The 15,341-nt window shown below is 49.8% G+C and overlaps 5 protein-coding genes across 5 annotated transcripts; 4 read left to right on the top strand and 1 right to left on the bottom strand.

Moving 5' to 3' along the window:
• Positions 1 to 1,349: 1,349 nt before the first annotated feature.
• N0V96_002825 (uncharacterized protein) lies at positions 1,350 to 2,771 on the bottom strand (the record flags this gene model as incomplete). The annotated part of the gene is made up of 1 exon (XM_053187125.2): positions 1,350 to 2,771. One exon carries the CDS (start codon positions 2,769 to 2,771, stop codon positions 1,350 to 1,352), a length of 1,422 nt encoding a protein of 473 aa, XP_053054629.2.
• Positions 2,772 to 4,943: 2,172 nt separating this feature from the next.
• On the top strand, positions 4,944 to 5,882 carry N0V96_002824 (uncharacterized protein; the record flags this gene model as incomplete). Its single annotated transcript, XM_053187126.2, has 2 exons — positions 4,944 to 5,099; positions 5,166 to 5,882. 2 exons carry the CDS (start codon positions 4,944 to 4,946, stop codon positions 5,880 to 5,882), a joined length of 873 nt encoding a protein of 290 aa, XP_053054630.1.
• A 460-nt stretch (positions 5,883 to 6,342) lies between these two features.
• Positions 6,343 to 7,113, top strand: N0V96_002823 (uncharacterized protein; the record flags this gene model as incomplete). Its single annotated transcript, XM_053187127.1, has 1 exon — positions 6,343 to 7,113. One exon carries the CDS (start codon positions 6,343 to 6,345, stop codon positions 7,111 to 7,113), a length of 771 nt encoding a protein of 256 aa, XP_053054631.1.
• A 1,641-nt stretch (positions 7,114 to 8,754) lies between these two features.
• On the top strand, positions 8,755 to 9,914 carry N0V96_002822 (uncharacterized protein; the record flags this gene model as incomplete). The annotated part of the gene is made up of 2 exons (XM_065756636.1): positions 8,755 to 8,993; positions 9,224 to 9,914. The coding sequence occupies 2 exons, from the start codon at positions 8,755 to 8,757 to the stop codon at positions 9,912 to 9,914; spliced, it is 930 nt and encodes a 309-aa protein (XP_065615005.1).
• Positions 9,915 to 11,772: 1,858 nt separating this feature from the next.
• N0V96_002821 (uncharacterized protein) lies at positions 11,773 to 14,746 on the top strand (the record flags this gene model as incomplete). Its single annotated transcript, XM_065756635.1, has 4 exons — positions 11,773 to 12,183; positions 12,578 to 13,238; positions 13,669 to 13,778; positions 13,877 to 14,746. The coding sequence occupies 4 exons, from the start codon at positions 11,773 to 11,775 to the stop codon at positions 14,744 to 14,746; spliced, it is 2,052 nt and encodes a 683-aa protein (XP_065615004.1).
• Between the last annotated feature and the right edge of the window lie 595 nt (positions 14,747 to 15,341).

The following is a 15,341-nucleotide window of genomic DNA, read 5'->3' as shown; positions in this document are numbered from 1 at the left end:
GATGGCACCTCTGATATCTGTGATATCTTGATTGCTGCAGATGGCAATAACTCGCGGGTAACTCACCAACGGTTCACGCACTCTTCGATTTAGCGGCAAATGCTTATGCATTCTAGATCAATAACCTCTTAGGGTTGAACAACATTGAGGAACTGACCTCTTTCAGGTCGTTTATGACTAGATGCGATCTTCCATTGTCTGTCTGCCGCCGGCTGTCACCGGATCTCAGTTCACCCATAGCCACCTTACACGATGGCAAGACTCTATATTTCCAAGGTATTCTGTGCCTGTACAGCTATTTGAGCCTTTTCGGTGGAACCTAGTGTTGATGCTTGTCTTCCTAGTCTACCTACCTGGTGGTGATATGACAGCTTGTGTTGAAAATGCAGATGCCGCAAACGAAGAAGAGCTAGCATCGTGCATGCTCGGTGTTGGATTCTTCGTCAACCGCATGACAACCCTACGCAGCTTTGAATCTTTGTCGCAAGCGGAAAAGTGGGACGCTGTTGACGATCTCTTTGAGGACTGGTCTCCGAAACAGTAAGGGTGTTTGCGCAAAGCCCTCTCTAAATTCGAACTGTATTGCTTACGTGTTTCTCTCCATAGCCGAGATATCATTGGAGTTTTCCGGGGTCAAGAGATGTACTATGGGGCACCACGAGTGTCCTCCCGCCCGTCAATGACATGGCGAAAATTAGTCGTATCAGCTAATGATAAACGGCTTGGGAACCCGCACATATGGCTAATAGGAGATTCTATGCATTCAATGTTTCCTTCAAGGTGAGTCCTTCGATAGACGATGGAAAATTCCAGGACTGACATCAATAGGGGAATGGGTGGCAACCAAGCCATGCGAGATACAGCCGATGCCTTGCCTTTACTGGTCCGATTAGCAGAGACGGTAAAGACGACTGAAGGGCTGAGAGAGGACGAAATAATACAGGCTTGCAATCAATATGAAGAGGCTGTCATACCTCGAGCATTTGAATGGGTGAAGAGGAGCGGGGGCAAGAATCCAATGGTAAGCGCCCTGTGGTGATGAAAAGAGAGGAGTGTGATTGCTAATTGTAGACAACTGCAAGACAATTGATACTTCTAGAATCGCCGACCGAACTTTTCTCTACATTTTGTCATATGCTGTGACAGCGCGGAGGTTATGGTTTTGGTTGCGTTCGTGGATGACCAGTATGGTCTTTGGTGTGAGAAGCCAGGCATGACATCAACTGTGGTTTTTAGTGGCTATCCAGAGACAATGAAGGAAATGGACAACTCCGAGCTTCAGAAGGTGGATATTGAATGAAGTATGAAACATTATTTAATACTATGATTACAAGTTATGCTACGTGTAATTACGCGAATGGTGCATAACGCTTGCCCACGGTGGTTCCGTTGCCAACCGCGGCATCTGTGTAAATCGACAGGACATCGGTACTGTTCTTGTACTCGACACCACACTTCTCGGAGAAGCCAGAGAACTGGTCCACTCTGTCTTGCAAATACGTCTCGAATCCCTTTCTGGAGCAGGAAGTGCCGGGCCCATCGGCGCAGTCGGGAAGGGGTTGAGGAGCGCTGTTCACCAACACACGGTAGTAATCGCCATTGTCGTACCCGTAGGCGCCGGTGCAGTTTAGACGCTCAACGGCAATGTTGCCAAGGAATGGCAGGATGCTAGAGGCCTTCCATGCACGGCGATAGTTGATGCGGTCAAGCGGCATAGTGTCATTGATGGAAGCCTCGCTGCCGCCGAACTCGGAGTTGTTGAAAAGACCCATCGCGACGATGACCATAGGAGGTAGTTCACGGTGAGTAAAGCTGACGTAGATGTCCTCCTCGCTTGAGTCACCCAGGAGCAGGGTTGCGGTGGCGTTCAGCCAGGGAAGGCCAACATATCCAGACGCCTCTGCTCCATATCCAACGTTGTAGTGATAGCGGACGTCTTCCGTGTACTCCCAGGCGAGCCAATCGTCGGGAGTGAAGAGTTCCAGGTTGCAGAAGGGGGACTTTCCGCGAATGACGGTCTCGTATCCACAAAGCTGCTGCATGCCAAAGACGTCGTTGGTGGTGAAGTTGAACTCGGGGGCCAAGTCGTTGAAGCGGGCAATGATGGGTTTTGTGAACTTCTCCTGGTAGACGGCAGACTGTTTGCTGCCCGCAGAGGAAGAATAAGCAGGGCAGGCCTTGTAAGGCGTCAAGCTGTCTGCGCCTGACTCCTCGGATTCGTAGATGCTGACGACGTTCATAGTGTTGTCTTCGGTCTCAAGCCCACGCACGAGGGACTGGGCAGACTTTTCCGTTCTCTCTGCGGAAGATGTCCATACTCTCTTGGGAAGTCTGAGGTTGGGGTATCTGAACTCGAGATCGACGCCGAGTTGAGTCGCTTCAAGTCTCCCAACCCGCGTCAAGATCTCGGCCTCAGCCTCAGATACCGGTGCGTCCCAGCCCGACAAGAAGTTCAGGTAGGGGATCTTGCTCCATTCGATGCTTGTCTTGTTGCCCAGCTTTTCAAGGAAGGGCTCGATGTACTCTTCGAAGTCGAAGTCGTTTGCGTAAATGGCCGCATGTCGCACCAGGTAAGCTGCACGTTCTGCTTTGCATCCCTGTGGTGCGTCGGGTGATGATTGAGGGTCTTGTGATTCGAAGTACGGGGCAATGCCTCCAAGGTGTGTCAACGGGTTGAAGCTATAGGTAGAGTACAATGCTGATGCCGAAGAGTATGCGACGAAAGGCAGCAAGTGGATGAGCTTAGAGCTCAGACTCTGTTGACGAGCCATTGTGTCGCGCAAACGATTGTGATGAGATAAAGTCCGCACTTTGGAGATGAAAATCAGTGTGGAGCAAAACTCAAAATCATCTAAACATTTTGGGCAGCTGCACAGAGCTCATATAGCTTCCGCTATGTTGACGTTTTGGTCCAATTTGGGTAGCTTCTAGCTGCGTCCAGCTATAGGTGAGATCATTGAGGAGCCGGGAAAAGTGGTAAGCCTCTTTTTCCACTAAATTCCCTGTTCTGTTGACGTCAAGAGCAAATGTCTCGAACTAGGCGACTGGCTGGACCGAATGGGCAATGTGGATGGGATGGGGCTCTTAAGTTCCCCACGAACAACCGGCAAGTCGGCTCTAAGCCAAGACGGGCGAACTTGCTGGGCCTGTGCCTGGCCATTTCTACGTCATGGAGGGTGGGAAGGTCGCCTCTGTCGAAGCGCTGCGGCTCTTCCGCTGGCAACCACACCGACTTCTACCGAAATGAGCCTGTGTTGATGATTGGCACTTGGGCCCTCGGCCGATGCGTTGTGCCGCTAAATGACGGCACTTGCCAGGGGCGTCCGTTGGCCGCGTGGAGCGTCAGCTCAGCGGGCCGGAAGTAACGTGGGTAAGACTGGGTGCGGTGCAGACGGACTACCGATGGCGATGATCCCTTTTCCTCGTGCTTTGACAAAAGCCTGATGGAACAAACATGCTCAAGTTCACTGACGCGTGTAGCTTGCTGTCATCCTGACTACCCGTCCTTGGATTCAGGGAGCTAGACAGCTGGCCGAGTCTAGACTGCATGTACCCTGTGTATGCGTATGTGTGTGTGTGTTAGTGTTCAGCTAGCAGAAAGGTCTGGCACCTTGGTGCATAGTCATTGATGGTGTGTCTGAGATGCCAGGAAATTCCCGAGGGGTTATGCAGAGCACGCACAGCTGGATCTGCAGCACATTGTCTCTCCTCGGATGATTAGTGCATTGTTTATTTGCTCTGCAAAACACAAACCAGGACGAACGCTTGTTCATCTATCCGTATGGACCTCCGAAAAATCGATCTGCTCAACGCAATGACTTGTACACGTGGAGTCTGTGCTCGCTACCTGCACTGAAATTGGACGAATGCACCAGAAAATTGTCTTCCACACTCGCACGATTCTCTCCCAAACACCGATCGCGGCCAAATCATCACCGGACATGCAGCCTCATAACCGTCAGATGAGTGCCGCTGACTTGACATACAGCAGACTTAGACTCGTCTTATGCATCGCTCCCCGAATCAGGACCATTACCCAGGTTCAGAAATTGAAGCCCCAAACATTCTTCAAACATTGATGAAAGCGAATTTACGCGACAAGGAAATGCCACAACTAGCATTCCCCAACGACGGGGCTTGCGCAGTTCGTAAGACCGGCATGGCACCTGTATCCTAACCCGGTGTCTTCGATTTCGAAAACGGAGAGTTGCTACTTATTTAGGCAGAATACCACAATGCCACTCAGAAAAGAAGAAAAGCCAATTTGAGCATGAAACAAAACTGACTGCGTCTTGGTCAATGATAATGTTAAAGTAGTCCTTTTCTCAATGATTTGTAACACATGAGCCATTTCAACGCGCTGGGTTTGCCGTAAGCTCGGCCGAATTATCTCCACTCTGTATCGGACCCGATCGCGGTTTCGGCGCCGAGCGGGTCCATACAGGGCGAGCAGCTCCAGATCGGCTTCGAGGTACTTACGGCTACTGAAGAGCCCATCCTTCTAGAAGAGTGCACCATTCACGCGATGGTATGACTGCTGACTGGGTACCTGAACATGTAGATATCAAAACTCATGCAATGAAATCCAAAGTTCCACATCCCTTGCACTAACCTTCCCAAATGGCCCAGTGAAACTTGGGAGTTTGTGGAAATCATTAAGTCTTCAAGAGGGACGAGAATTAATCACTACAGTATGAATCCGCTTGCCAGGCAGCGCTTTGCAACCTCCTCTTTTGATAAGAGTATCCAGATCCATAAACTCTAGGTGAATGACTCGCTGTAACGACACTGCTAATTGACTGACTCGTGTGGCCACGTTAAGGCTTTGAATATGTTCCATGGCCATCCGGCTTTGTCTGAAGTCTAGCTTTACTTACCAGATTACTATCCTACGACCATATACAGAAGAATTCAACATGATAAACTCCACACTGCGGGTAACAATGACAGATGTGCTAGGGGCTGCTAAGCCGTGCCTCCGTCGGATCCTCGAGCAGGTGGTGCAATCTGTCGCATCAAACAAAGCACAGACAGCATGGGGAGTCGTCACAGCTGCACTGCTGTACCTGAATCTGAAGAGGATCCCGTTTGTTTGGCATGTGAGTTGCAGCTGTGGACATGACTGACTACCGTATGGAAGAATCGGTCCTAATGTTGAATGCCAGTTTCGTGTGTTCAGCCACATTTGGTGGCCCAAAACTGGTCTTTTCGAGCACAAACCTGGAGCTATCTTCCAGCCGGTAGTCACACCTTCTCGCGTTGCTCTGCTGGAGACCGACTACAACTTGCACAAGTCAAACAGCATCTACTTCTTTGACCTTGATGTTGCAAGGACAGACCTTCTCGCAGCCCTGCGAGCTCAAGCAATTGATGGCGGACTGTACAAGGAGTACAAGAAGGGTGTCCAGGTTCTGCTCGCAGGCACCTCCTGCACCTTCAAGAAGGAGATCAAGCCAGGTGCTGCGTTTGAGGTGCAAAGCAGGGTACTCGCCTGGGATAAGAAGTGGCTGTACATTGTGACGCATTTTGTCGAGAAGCGGAAGGGGGGCAATTCGCCCAACTACAAGCCATGGAAGAAAGTAGACGACGGGAAAACTGTCCAGGCATCGCCTCTGATCTATGCGACAGCGATCTCGAAATGCGTTGTCAAATCCGGTCGTCTCACTGTGCCACCACAGAAGTTCTTTCAGGCAGCAGGAGTTCTTCCGTCGGAGGATCAACCTGAAAGTTCCATTATTGCAGACGTCACACCAGAGGCAAATGACTTTGGAGGGTGGACTTGGAAAAAGGTTGAGGAAGAACGTCTGGAAGCATTGAAATTTGCTGATGGTTTCGCCGGTGTTTTGGATGCGGCACATGAGAAAGCCAGTCTGTTCGTTTGAACGTTGACGAAGAGTTACAATGCAATGTCAACGCGAGCGGAACACAAACATATTCGAGTAGTAGAAGCCTGAGAAGTAGACACATCAAATTGTGCAGCATGCCGTATATACATGCATGTCTAGAACAAGACATTCTGCACCCAGTGTTGCTGACGTGAGGTGCTCGTATCGTCAATGGGTTGGCCCTAAAATATTCACGTGTTTTTCCTGACCCCCTGCCCTGGGTCCTGATCCTTCCAATATTGTTACTTATCTAGAGTGGATGCCGCGATCCGCCTGATTACTTCTTTTCTACCCGCAAACTCTCCCTACTACCACATATCACCACGTAGCACCAACTAAAGTATTTGCCAACCACCTTCAGTTAAGGTAGTTTAGATCACGTACCGCCGCTGGCCAATCATCTCCGAGCCAGATCGCACTCTGGAGCCCCTATAATCATATTCATCGTTGTCCAACGATGGCGAACACTATCTATGTTGTCACCGGAACAAACAAAGGCATTGGCCTTGGCCTAGTCAAGACCTTGTTAGCGAGACCATCTACAACAGTCGTTGCCTCCGTTAGAAACGATGGAGCTGCTTCTTCACTGAGGTCCAGCATCCGAGACGTAAACAAAGGCAACGGTAGCGAGCTTTTTGTCATGTTGCTTGACTTCAACATCGCCCCTGATACCACTGCCGTCCGCAAAGCCTTTGATACGGCGACTGGCGGCACAGTCAACCGGATTGATGTTCTCATCAGCAACGCCGCCGTATCCACCACAGCATCGCGCTCAGTCTTGACGACCGCCGAGGAACTCAGGAGCGCATTTGAAATCAACACCATCTCACCCTTAATGGTGTTTCAAGGTCTCTGGCCGCTCCTAGAAAAACCGCATGGAGCAGACGACCCCCCTGCTAAGTTCATCGGAATCACGTCATCACTTGGATCCATCGAAGAACAAGAGCCTCTTCCTGCCGGCGCTTATGGTCCCAGCAAGGCCGCGCTTAATTGGTTGGTCAAATCATTGCATATGCAACATTCAGACTTGGTCAGTGTGGCTATTCACCCAGGCTTCGTACGGACGTCCATGGGTGAAGATGCTGCGAAGCAGTGGAACTTTGATCTCAACCGACTTGACACAATCGAAAGCTCCGTTACTGGCGTTCTCGAGGTCATCGACGGAGCAAGCCGTGAGTCCACGTCCGGAAAATTGGTAACGCAGACTGGCCAGTCGATTGCATGGTGATGGGGGCCACCTGATTTCCCATATCCGGTCAAGTTTGCCCACTGGCAGGAGATGTCCGACAACTCGGGATTCAATGAGTGTTGAACAATATTGAAGATGTGTCTAGCATTGCAATCCTCCATTAGCGGCGGGACGCCGTGGTTGTATCGGGCACCCTTCCGGGTAGCTGGTCATGATCATGGCCACAAGTAAAGTTCTCAAGAGCACTCGCGGGCTGTAGTCTAATTATGTCATTCTGTATATTGATATGAAAGAAGGCGACTTCGAAAAACTTAAGACGGTACCTACCTTAGCACGTGACGTTGGAAGTGTGTAGCACAATCGTATGCCACCCAAAATCCTAGCTCTGTTCCAACATGTACTACTATGATTAGGTCTTTTCGTTACTTCTAGTATTTCCGCGATTATCTTTAATCTTCTCTTTCTCTATTGGAGAATAAGTCTTGAACCAATCGCAAGGTAATAATTATCAGCATCATCTATTGACAAGCGTCCAACTTATCTTGTAACTCGCTTCCTTGAATACTTGAACTAGGTAAGATAAGGCAAGAAGTGCGCCTTTCGGTGGGCGGCCGCCATAGTACTTTTCTCGGGCGTAAAAGCCAACCGTTGACTATACTTCTGCGCCCACTTCTTGCTCCAGTGGCCTTGCCTGGAATTATCATCATTTCTTCTGATAGGTGCGCGGCCGGTACCAGCCCCCAGGAGTCTGACAACCATGTGAATCCTTCCATAAATGCCGATCATGGTCCCTGTTGCTCGCTACGACACATTTCCACAATTATGTTGCGTCTGTAGAACTAGCTGCGCTGTGGTTAGTCGCTTGGCCCTTAGCGGCGGGGAAGGGTGCCGAGGAAGTCCAAGTGGATGCAACGTCAGGCGGACGATGCCCGTCACCCTTCACCCACGAGACGATGGCGCCGTTGAAGGGACCCAGTAAGACAAACTTCCAGGCCTCCATTTGAACAGGGCCATCACTAATTGCGGAGGCAGATCAGCATTTTTGGGACTTCGGTCGAGTTTGTAACGCCAATTCCGGATCAAGTAGAAACCTTGGGGTCAAATGGTTTCCTCTCAACTACAACTCGTTCATCCATTGCCTTGAAGATGGCTTTGCTCAGTTTTGGCAACCTTTTGTTGCTCTCCGCGGCCTATGTATTGTGGAAGATACTCTACCAAATCGTGCATTATCGCTTCTACCATCCGCTAGCCAACTTTCCCGGCCCATTCTGGGGTTCGGTCACTCGTCTTTGGGTAACATACCATAATGTCAGGGAGGATGAGTGTCAGGTGAATCAGGAGTTGCACAAGAAGTATGGTAAGTGCCCGACTATCAAGACATCAAGATCGCACCAAGGATGCCTTGCACCGAATGAAGATAATAACTACATACATTGGAACGAATCCAGAAGTTGACACGCAATCTCAGGACCTGTCATTCGCATCACACCTACCATGTTGCTTGTAAGTGACGCAACAAAGTTACCAGAAATCTACCACCGGAACGCCAATAAGTCGCAACACTACATCACCGGCAGTTTTGGAAAGACGGAGTCGTTATTCAACATGCAAGATCATGTAGTTCATGCCCGCTTCCGTAAAATCGCCGCGTCACCTTACTCTTTCTCAAACATTCGAAAGATGGAGCCTTTGCTCGACAAACACATTGAGCGCTGGACATCCAGACTAGATGCGTTCGCTAGTTCCGGTACCAAGATGGACTTTGCTCCGTGGGCAGTCTACCTTGCCTACGACATTGTCTCTGAAGTTGGCTTCGGACAGCCATTCGGCTTCATTGAGCAGGGAAATGATGTTGAAGGACTTATTCAGGGGTTCCACGATGGCCTTGTGCCGTTTGGCATACTAGCACGCTGCTATCCGTTCACGAATTGGGTCAAGAGCACTTTCTTGGGGAAATACCTTGTCGCATCGCCGGAACAAGACTCTGGAATTGGGACATTGATGAGATTTCGAGATGGGCTTATCGCCCAAAGATTCAAAGACATCGAGAAAGGAACGACAGGTGGGCGTATCGATTTACTGCAAACGTTAGTATTCTGCCCCGAAATTACCCACAATTTTTCAGTCTGACTTACGCACATGTTCCCAGCTTCATTGAAGCCCGCGACGAATATGGAAACCCTCTTGATCTGAATTACATCAAAGCCGAGATTTTACTGGTCTTGCTTGCTGGAGCTGATACCACGGGCACTGCATTCCAGGCTTTCATGATACATATCATGACACATCCCGAAGTTTATGACCGTCTTATGAACGAGATTGACGCCCAAACCCGAGCTGGTAATCTTTCAGAAATGCCTCAGTATACGGAGGTTCAGGAACATTGCCCGTTCTATATTGCGTGCATCCGCGAGGCCATGCGCTTGAATCCTTCAGCGCCCAATATATTTCCTCGTCTTGCCGGCAAAGGCGGCATGGAGCTGTACGGCAAACATGTACCTGAAGGCGCTGAGGTTACTTGCAACCCGTGGCTGGTGCATCGCGACGAGAACATTTTCGGCCCAGATGCTAGCGACTTCCGACCGGAGCGATGGCTAGAAAGTGAGGAGAAGACAAAGGAGATGCTCAAGTACAACATGGGTTTTGGGTACGGGGCCAGAGTTTGCCTGGGCAAAGATCTTGCCATGATGGAATTGTTTAAAGGGCCTCTTCAATTCTTCAGGACGTTCAAGCCAGAAATTCTCAATAAAAGAGAGCCCGGGAAATATGTTGTGAAGGGGGGCGTCAGTTTCTTCAAGGACATGTGGATCAACATCGAGCGACGACCGAAGCCGATGTAAGGATCAATATGTTCCTGTTCCTCATGGTGTACATATAACTCTCGACGTAGCAATTCAAAGACGAGGAGCTGGATGGTTTCGTGTCGGGTTCTCGTAAGATGAAATTCAGTTGCCTACTGACCTGGAGAGAGTTGCTGCCGCAATAAACTTTGGGGCAACAGCCAAATTATGAGTACCTTAGTATTCACAAGAAACGATTTTACCCACCTACAACATCCCACTCCATTGTATCCGCACGCCTTAGGTGCCAACTTGAGTGAACATGTTGTGTATTGCTACGCAGCTCACTTTGCCGAATTTAAGGGAAAAGCCTCAGAAGATCATGTAGATGTGATTTATGACCCACTAACAGAAAGCAGATGGCCTGAAGCTCTTGCAGAAGAAAGACATGAAATGGAAGATGAAATCCCTGCACTGGTGTCAAAATATACCTCACCTTGATGGAAAGTTTCGTCCACAAAAGTCTCAGAGGAATCCTTTGGCCTTGGAGTGCCACACCGAGTGGCGGCTCAAGCGACTTTTGCGTATAAATACCTTTCTATGGGTGTGACTGTCCGTAGGAAAAGCTTATAGGTCTTTTTTCTTGCGGTTGAGGGTGCGTAGACAATTTCATCTTGTTGAAAGCAGTGGCTTGACTAAAAAGGGTCAGACTAGTCCTAGTAGGCATGTGTTGAGTTTCTCATGTATTCTCAAAATCGGGAGAGAAATGAGATTGTGCTGAACGCAAACCTCAGAAGTTCCAGCCATGACTCGGAACTAGCGTCTTATTGTTGTATCGAATTATGAATAGAGGTACGTTTCGAGTAGGTGCATCAATAGGATCCGTATGATTCTCACTATCTCCCTCTCCCTTTTGCCGGAGTTTGAACTTGCGGGTGATCGACGTAAATGCGGGGTAAATCTGGAGAAGTCCCCGCGCGGTAAAGTCTCGCTATCGGGGCAACTAAGACTACTGAAGGTAGCTTGGAATTGAAGTGCCGGAACACCCGAGCCAATGCTCAGGGAACCTCGTCTAAGCACATAAGAGGTGGCTCTTTAGTTTTAACCCGTCACTCACCTGAAGCCCCCTTACTCTCATTACGACAATGATACAGACAGAATTGATCTGACTCTCTCAAAAACTCATCCCGTCGTTTTTGGCAGACTTGACACTGTCAGGATCTGATGGTGCGATGGTGCCCTCCGACGAGAGCACTGATCAGTTTACCGCACTGCGTCATCGACGGAACAGAAGAGTCCCTTACGTTAATCAAGCATGGTAAGCCTTACAAACACCCGCCCAGCCATAGAAGTTTTCCTAATTCCTTCCCAAGCATCGAATGCAAGAGAAAGAAGATCAAATGTGACGGTGTCAACCCCTGCGCGGCATGCACACGGAATTCAGTAACGTGTCAATACCACCCGCAGCGCCGAGTCGTGGTAACTGCGAAACTCAGGTCAAAGTGAGTACGCCTCTTCAAATGTGATGGGGTTTCTATTCTTTGTCACATGAATCCGTCGAGAACTCCCCTCTTTTTGTCTTTCTACTATACCATCATTAGAAGGCTGACAAGAATCAAGACCGGCGAATTCAACCAGACCTTCTCCTTGTTCCCCTCAACATGAAAACTCACTTAACGTTTCAGAATCTGTCCCTCCACAAACTCGATCATCACAACCGCCTGGCCAAGAGACGAGTCCCAATCTTGGGTCTAGGCCAAATCTCATACCATGTGACGCAAGTAGCAATTCACCAGAGTTCTGTGGCCCGTCGAGTTCTGAGTTCACTTTTGGAGTTGTCAAAGGGAATCTCGAGGCCATGGGAATACCGCCAGCTATTCTAGACAAGTCTACTCCGAAGACCAACCCTGCCTCAAATATGCCGTCTCAGTTGGCACAGTATGGCCCACTCATGAAGATTTTAGCCCGAGATCCCCTGTGGGAAATCAGCCTCGAAGATGCCACGAAGCACATTCAACAGTGGTTTTCGGGCACAGGCTTTCTCTACGCCGTTGTCAGCGAGGAGCAGCTGCTGAAGGTTGCTGGTAACGTTTTTGACACTCTACAGACCGTCAACGTCCACGAGACGAGGGGTCGAGGAAATCTGGCAGAGTGTCTATTCCACAGTGACACCAACAAACTGAAACTTATTCTAGCCACTTGCCTAACTTTGGAGAGCGGGAGTTGCAATGACTTAGCTCAGAGGCTCTTCCAGAGCGCCACCGAAGCTGGCGAAGGGCTTCTGTGGGGCAAAAACTCGATCAGCAACATACAAATGCTGGTGCTGATGGTACGTATTGTCCTTACCTTACCTAGACCAAATGGGAGATTCGTCCCTGGCGACATTCAATGACCGGTGAACACATAGGCTCTTTACTACTATCACCTTGATGAAGAAGTACGGACCGGTCGCATCATTGGTTTTGCAGCTCGGCTCTGCCTCGAAATGGGCTTACATCGCAGGGCATCCGTGGATCGCTTTGCCGACTCGGAGGAGCAAGCTGCGGGGCTACAGACATTCCGGTGTGTATACATGTTGGAAAGAAGGACGAGCCTAGGCCAGGGAATACCGTTCTATATACAAGACTGCCATGTGGACCCCACACTGCTTGCAATGGTAAGATTACACATATTCTGTGACGTTGCATTGGGTATGCCCCCAAGACCTGCTGACAAGCCGATAGAACGGACATGATCCGGTGATGACTGCGCTTCTCGACTGGACCAAATTAGCGGGCAAGACGTGGTACGCCCTCAATAGCCAAGTCGAGAAAGAGAGTGAGCTTAACATCGACGAAATCGACTATCTCGATTACCGGATAGAGCAGTGGTACCAACTCCTGGCAGACGACCTAAAGCTCGAACCCATCCAACCGGGACAAGAGGTTCGGCATGTTCAGGCCGTGCTCTTCCTACGCAAGAGTCACCTGCACAATTTGATCTGTCGCCCGGTGCTACAATCCGCTACGCGGATCACGCAGTATCAGAGGCATGCCCACAAGGCCGTTGCTGTTGCCAGGGAGTCGCTGCAAATGCTCTCGAGCCTCAACGATAACACCGTCATTATCAAGCGTAATCCGCTTTTTTTCAAGCACCTCTTGCTGACTGCCTTTGGCAACCTATTGCTGGCTGTTGTCAATGCTAGCTCCATGTTCTGTGACAAGGTCAGTGTCGAGTTTGACATTGCGCTGGAGATGATCAGAACACTAAGCAACAGGTCGACGCTGCTGCTGGCTCTCTGGGAGCGTCTTCAAGGCCTTCGGAAACTCACGGCACAGCTGTCCGCTTCCTCAGCCACGGCATCGAGTAGCAGCGGGCCAGATGAGCAGAGAGAGGGCGTCGGGAGTCCGTCTGATGCTTTGTTGTTTGGAAATATTGGGGATATGATGGTTTTTGACCAGCTTTACGGCTTTTTTGATCTTACACCAATGTCCACAAATTGCACAACGGGCAATTGGACTTTTCCGATTGGCGATTGAGCGAATTCCGGCCGCTTCCGAACCGGAACTAATAGCGGGGTCAAACTAACTCCGGTCCTCCCGTCAAAGTAATCACTTATTAATAACCAAGCGAAAGAGCCAGCTCAGTGCACTTAACCCCGCTGCCTCATCGAGTGAATGCTGAAGTTGAAGTGATCAAGATCTAGCCCAGTATCTTCTCTAGTATTCAGCTTCTAGGCCCTGCATATTTAGCAATCGTCTCTCTACGACCGCACTTTCTAACATGGGACCCATATTTCCGATGGAGACATTGGCGGGGTACACGTCGCGAACAGTACCCTTCAAAGTCACCTCAGAAATAACCATCAACGCCGATGTCGTGTACCCCGAGAAGTCGGATGGCTCTCCCGCCGTTGTGCTGCTGCATTATCACGGCGGCTTTCTCGTAAGTCATTGCTTCCACTCGATCCGCATATCTAGGTAGAATGTCTCACGGTGTTGTTTGATTTCCGCCACTCGAAGCTAACATAAGATGTTCCCTAGATCGTCGGAGATCGGTATTCGTTCTTGCCTCACTGGCTTGTACATGCCTCAGCCTCCCGTGGATGGGTCTTTGTAACTCCTGAGTACCGCTTGATGCCCGAGTCAACCGCACACGCATCCGTTGAAGATGCTGCGGACGCCTATAAATGGGCCTGGTCGTCACTGCCGGAGATTTTGGGCCGTCCGGTCGGCTCACTCTTAGTCGCTGGGTCAAGCGCTGGAGGGTATTTGGCTCTCAACACAGCTGTCTCGGCTGCTAGAAAGCCCAGCGCACTACTGCTCATCTACGGGATGCTCAATCCTTCTGGGGCTCGATACACAACTCCCGGAAAGAACATATTCGGCCGGCCACCAACCGAGACTGGGCCAATTTTGGAAAAGTGGCCCATGGCCAAGGCTTCGGGCGAAGAGAGGAAGCCTGTCTCAGCTTATCCGATATCAGGCGACCCGTCTGCTGACCCTAGATTTGCTCTAACTTCGGCACTGCACATTGACGCCCTGTTCCCCGACTACATGACTGGTATCCCCGGCCTTACTCGCCAAATTTCCACTCAAGGAGTTGCAGCAATACCCAAAGAACATCAGCAGCTATTCCCACTTGACTTTGGCGATTTTAGTGGTTTTCCACCTGTCATGCTGCTTCATGGTGCTAACGACTCAGCTGTACCGGTTGAGTGTAGCACCAGAGCCGCAGAGAAGCTCGAGGAATCTGGAGTGCGTGTCTTGTCAGAGTTCCCAACTGATGCGGAGCACGGATTCGATGGAAGGTCTGGCAACGTCAACGTCGAGACTCCAGCTGGGGATGCGGTGATTGCTGTAGAGTCTCTTAGGAAGGCGATTGGTTTCCTTGAACAGAACGCAGCTAAATAGGTTTCAGGGATAGCCAAGCAATCAATAAATGCCTGAGAATGAGCCACGCCAAACTCGATCTACGTGCCAGAGTCGGTGATGAGATTTGAGAGGTGCATGCAACTTGTTTCTTTGAGTTAGATTGTCAAGGTGCTCAAGAGCTACCTACATGTATGGTCGAGTGCATTTCGATAACGAGTTCAGGTAGGGTAGGGGTGCCTCGAAAGGGACAGTCCCCATGGTTGAAAGAGGTAGGGTAAGTTAATGAGAACTCGCAGCAGAAATAATAAAATCAAACTTCAATGGTTAGTGCTGAGTCCATAACCTTTTATTTCTCGATGTTTCAAATAGCATCAAGGCCCTGATTTATTAAGTCACGTTGCTTAATCTTTTCTTCTCTGATCTATCTTCTACGAACACGACACAGCAACGGGCCTTCTTTCTCGGATATCCCAACGCTGATAGTAGAGATGACTTGCTTGGGCTCCACCATCTCGAGTTCATAACATTTGAATGTTGTCGCAACGAGCTTGAGCATATTTGTCATAGCCATATTCCGACCAATACACATACGATGGCCCATGCTAAAGGGGCTGAGGAAACGCTGGAGCTTCTC

The sequence above is a fragment of the Colletotrichum fioriniae genome, assembly GCF_027942845.1.
Source record: "Colletotrichum fioriniae strain IMI 355084 chromosome Unknown scaffold_2, whole genome shotgun sequence".
In the NCBI taxonomy this organism is placed as follows: Eukaryota; Fungi; Ascomycota; class Sordariomycetes; order Glomerellales; family Glomerellaceae; genus Colletotrichum; species Colletotrichum fioriniae.
This window is presented reverse-complemented; position numbering and strand designations above follow the sequence as displayed.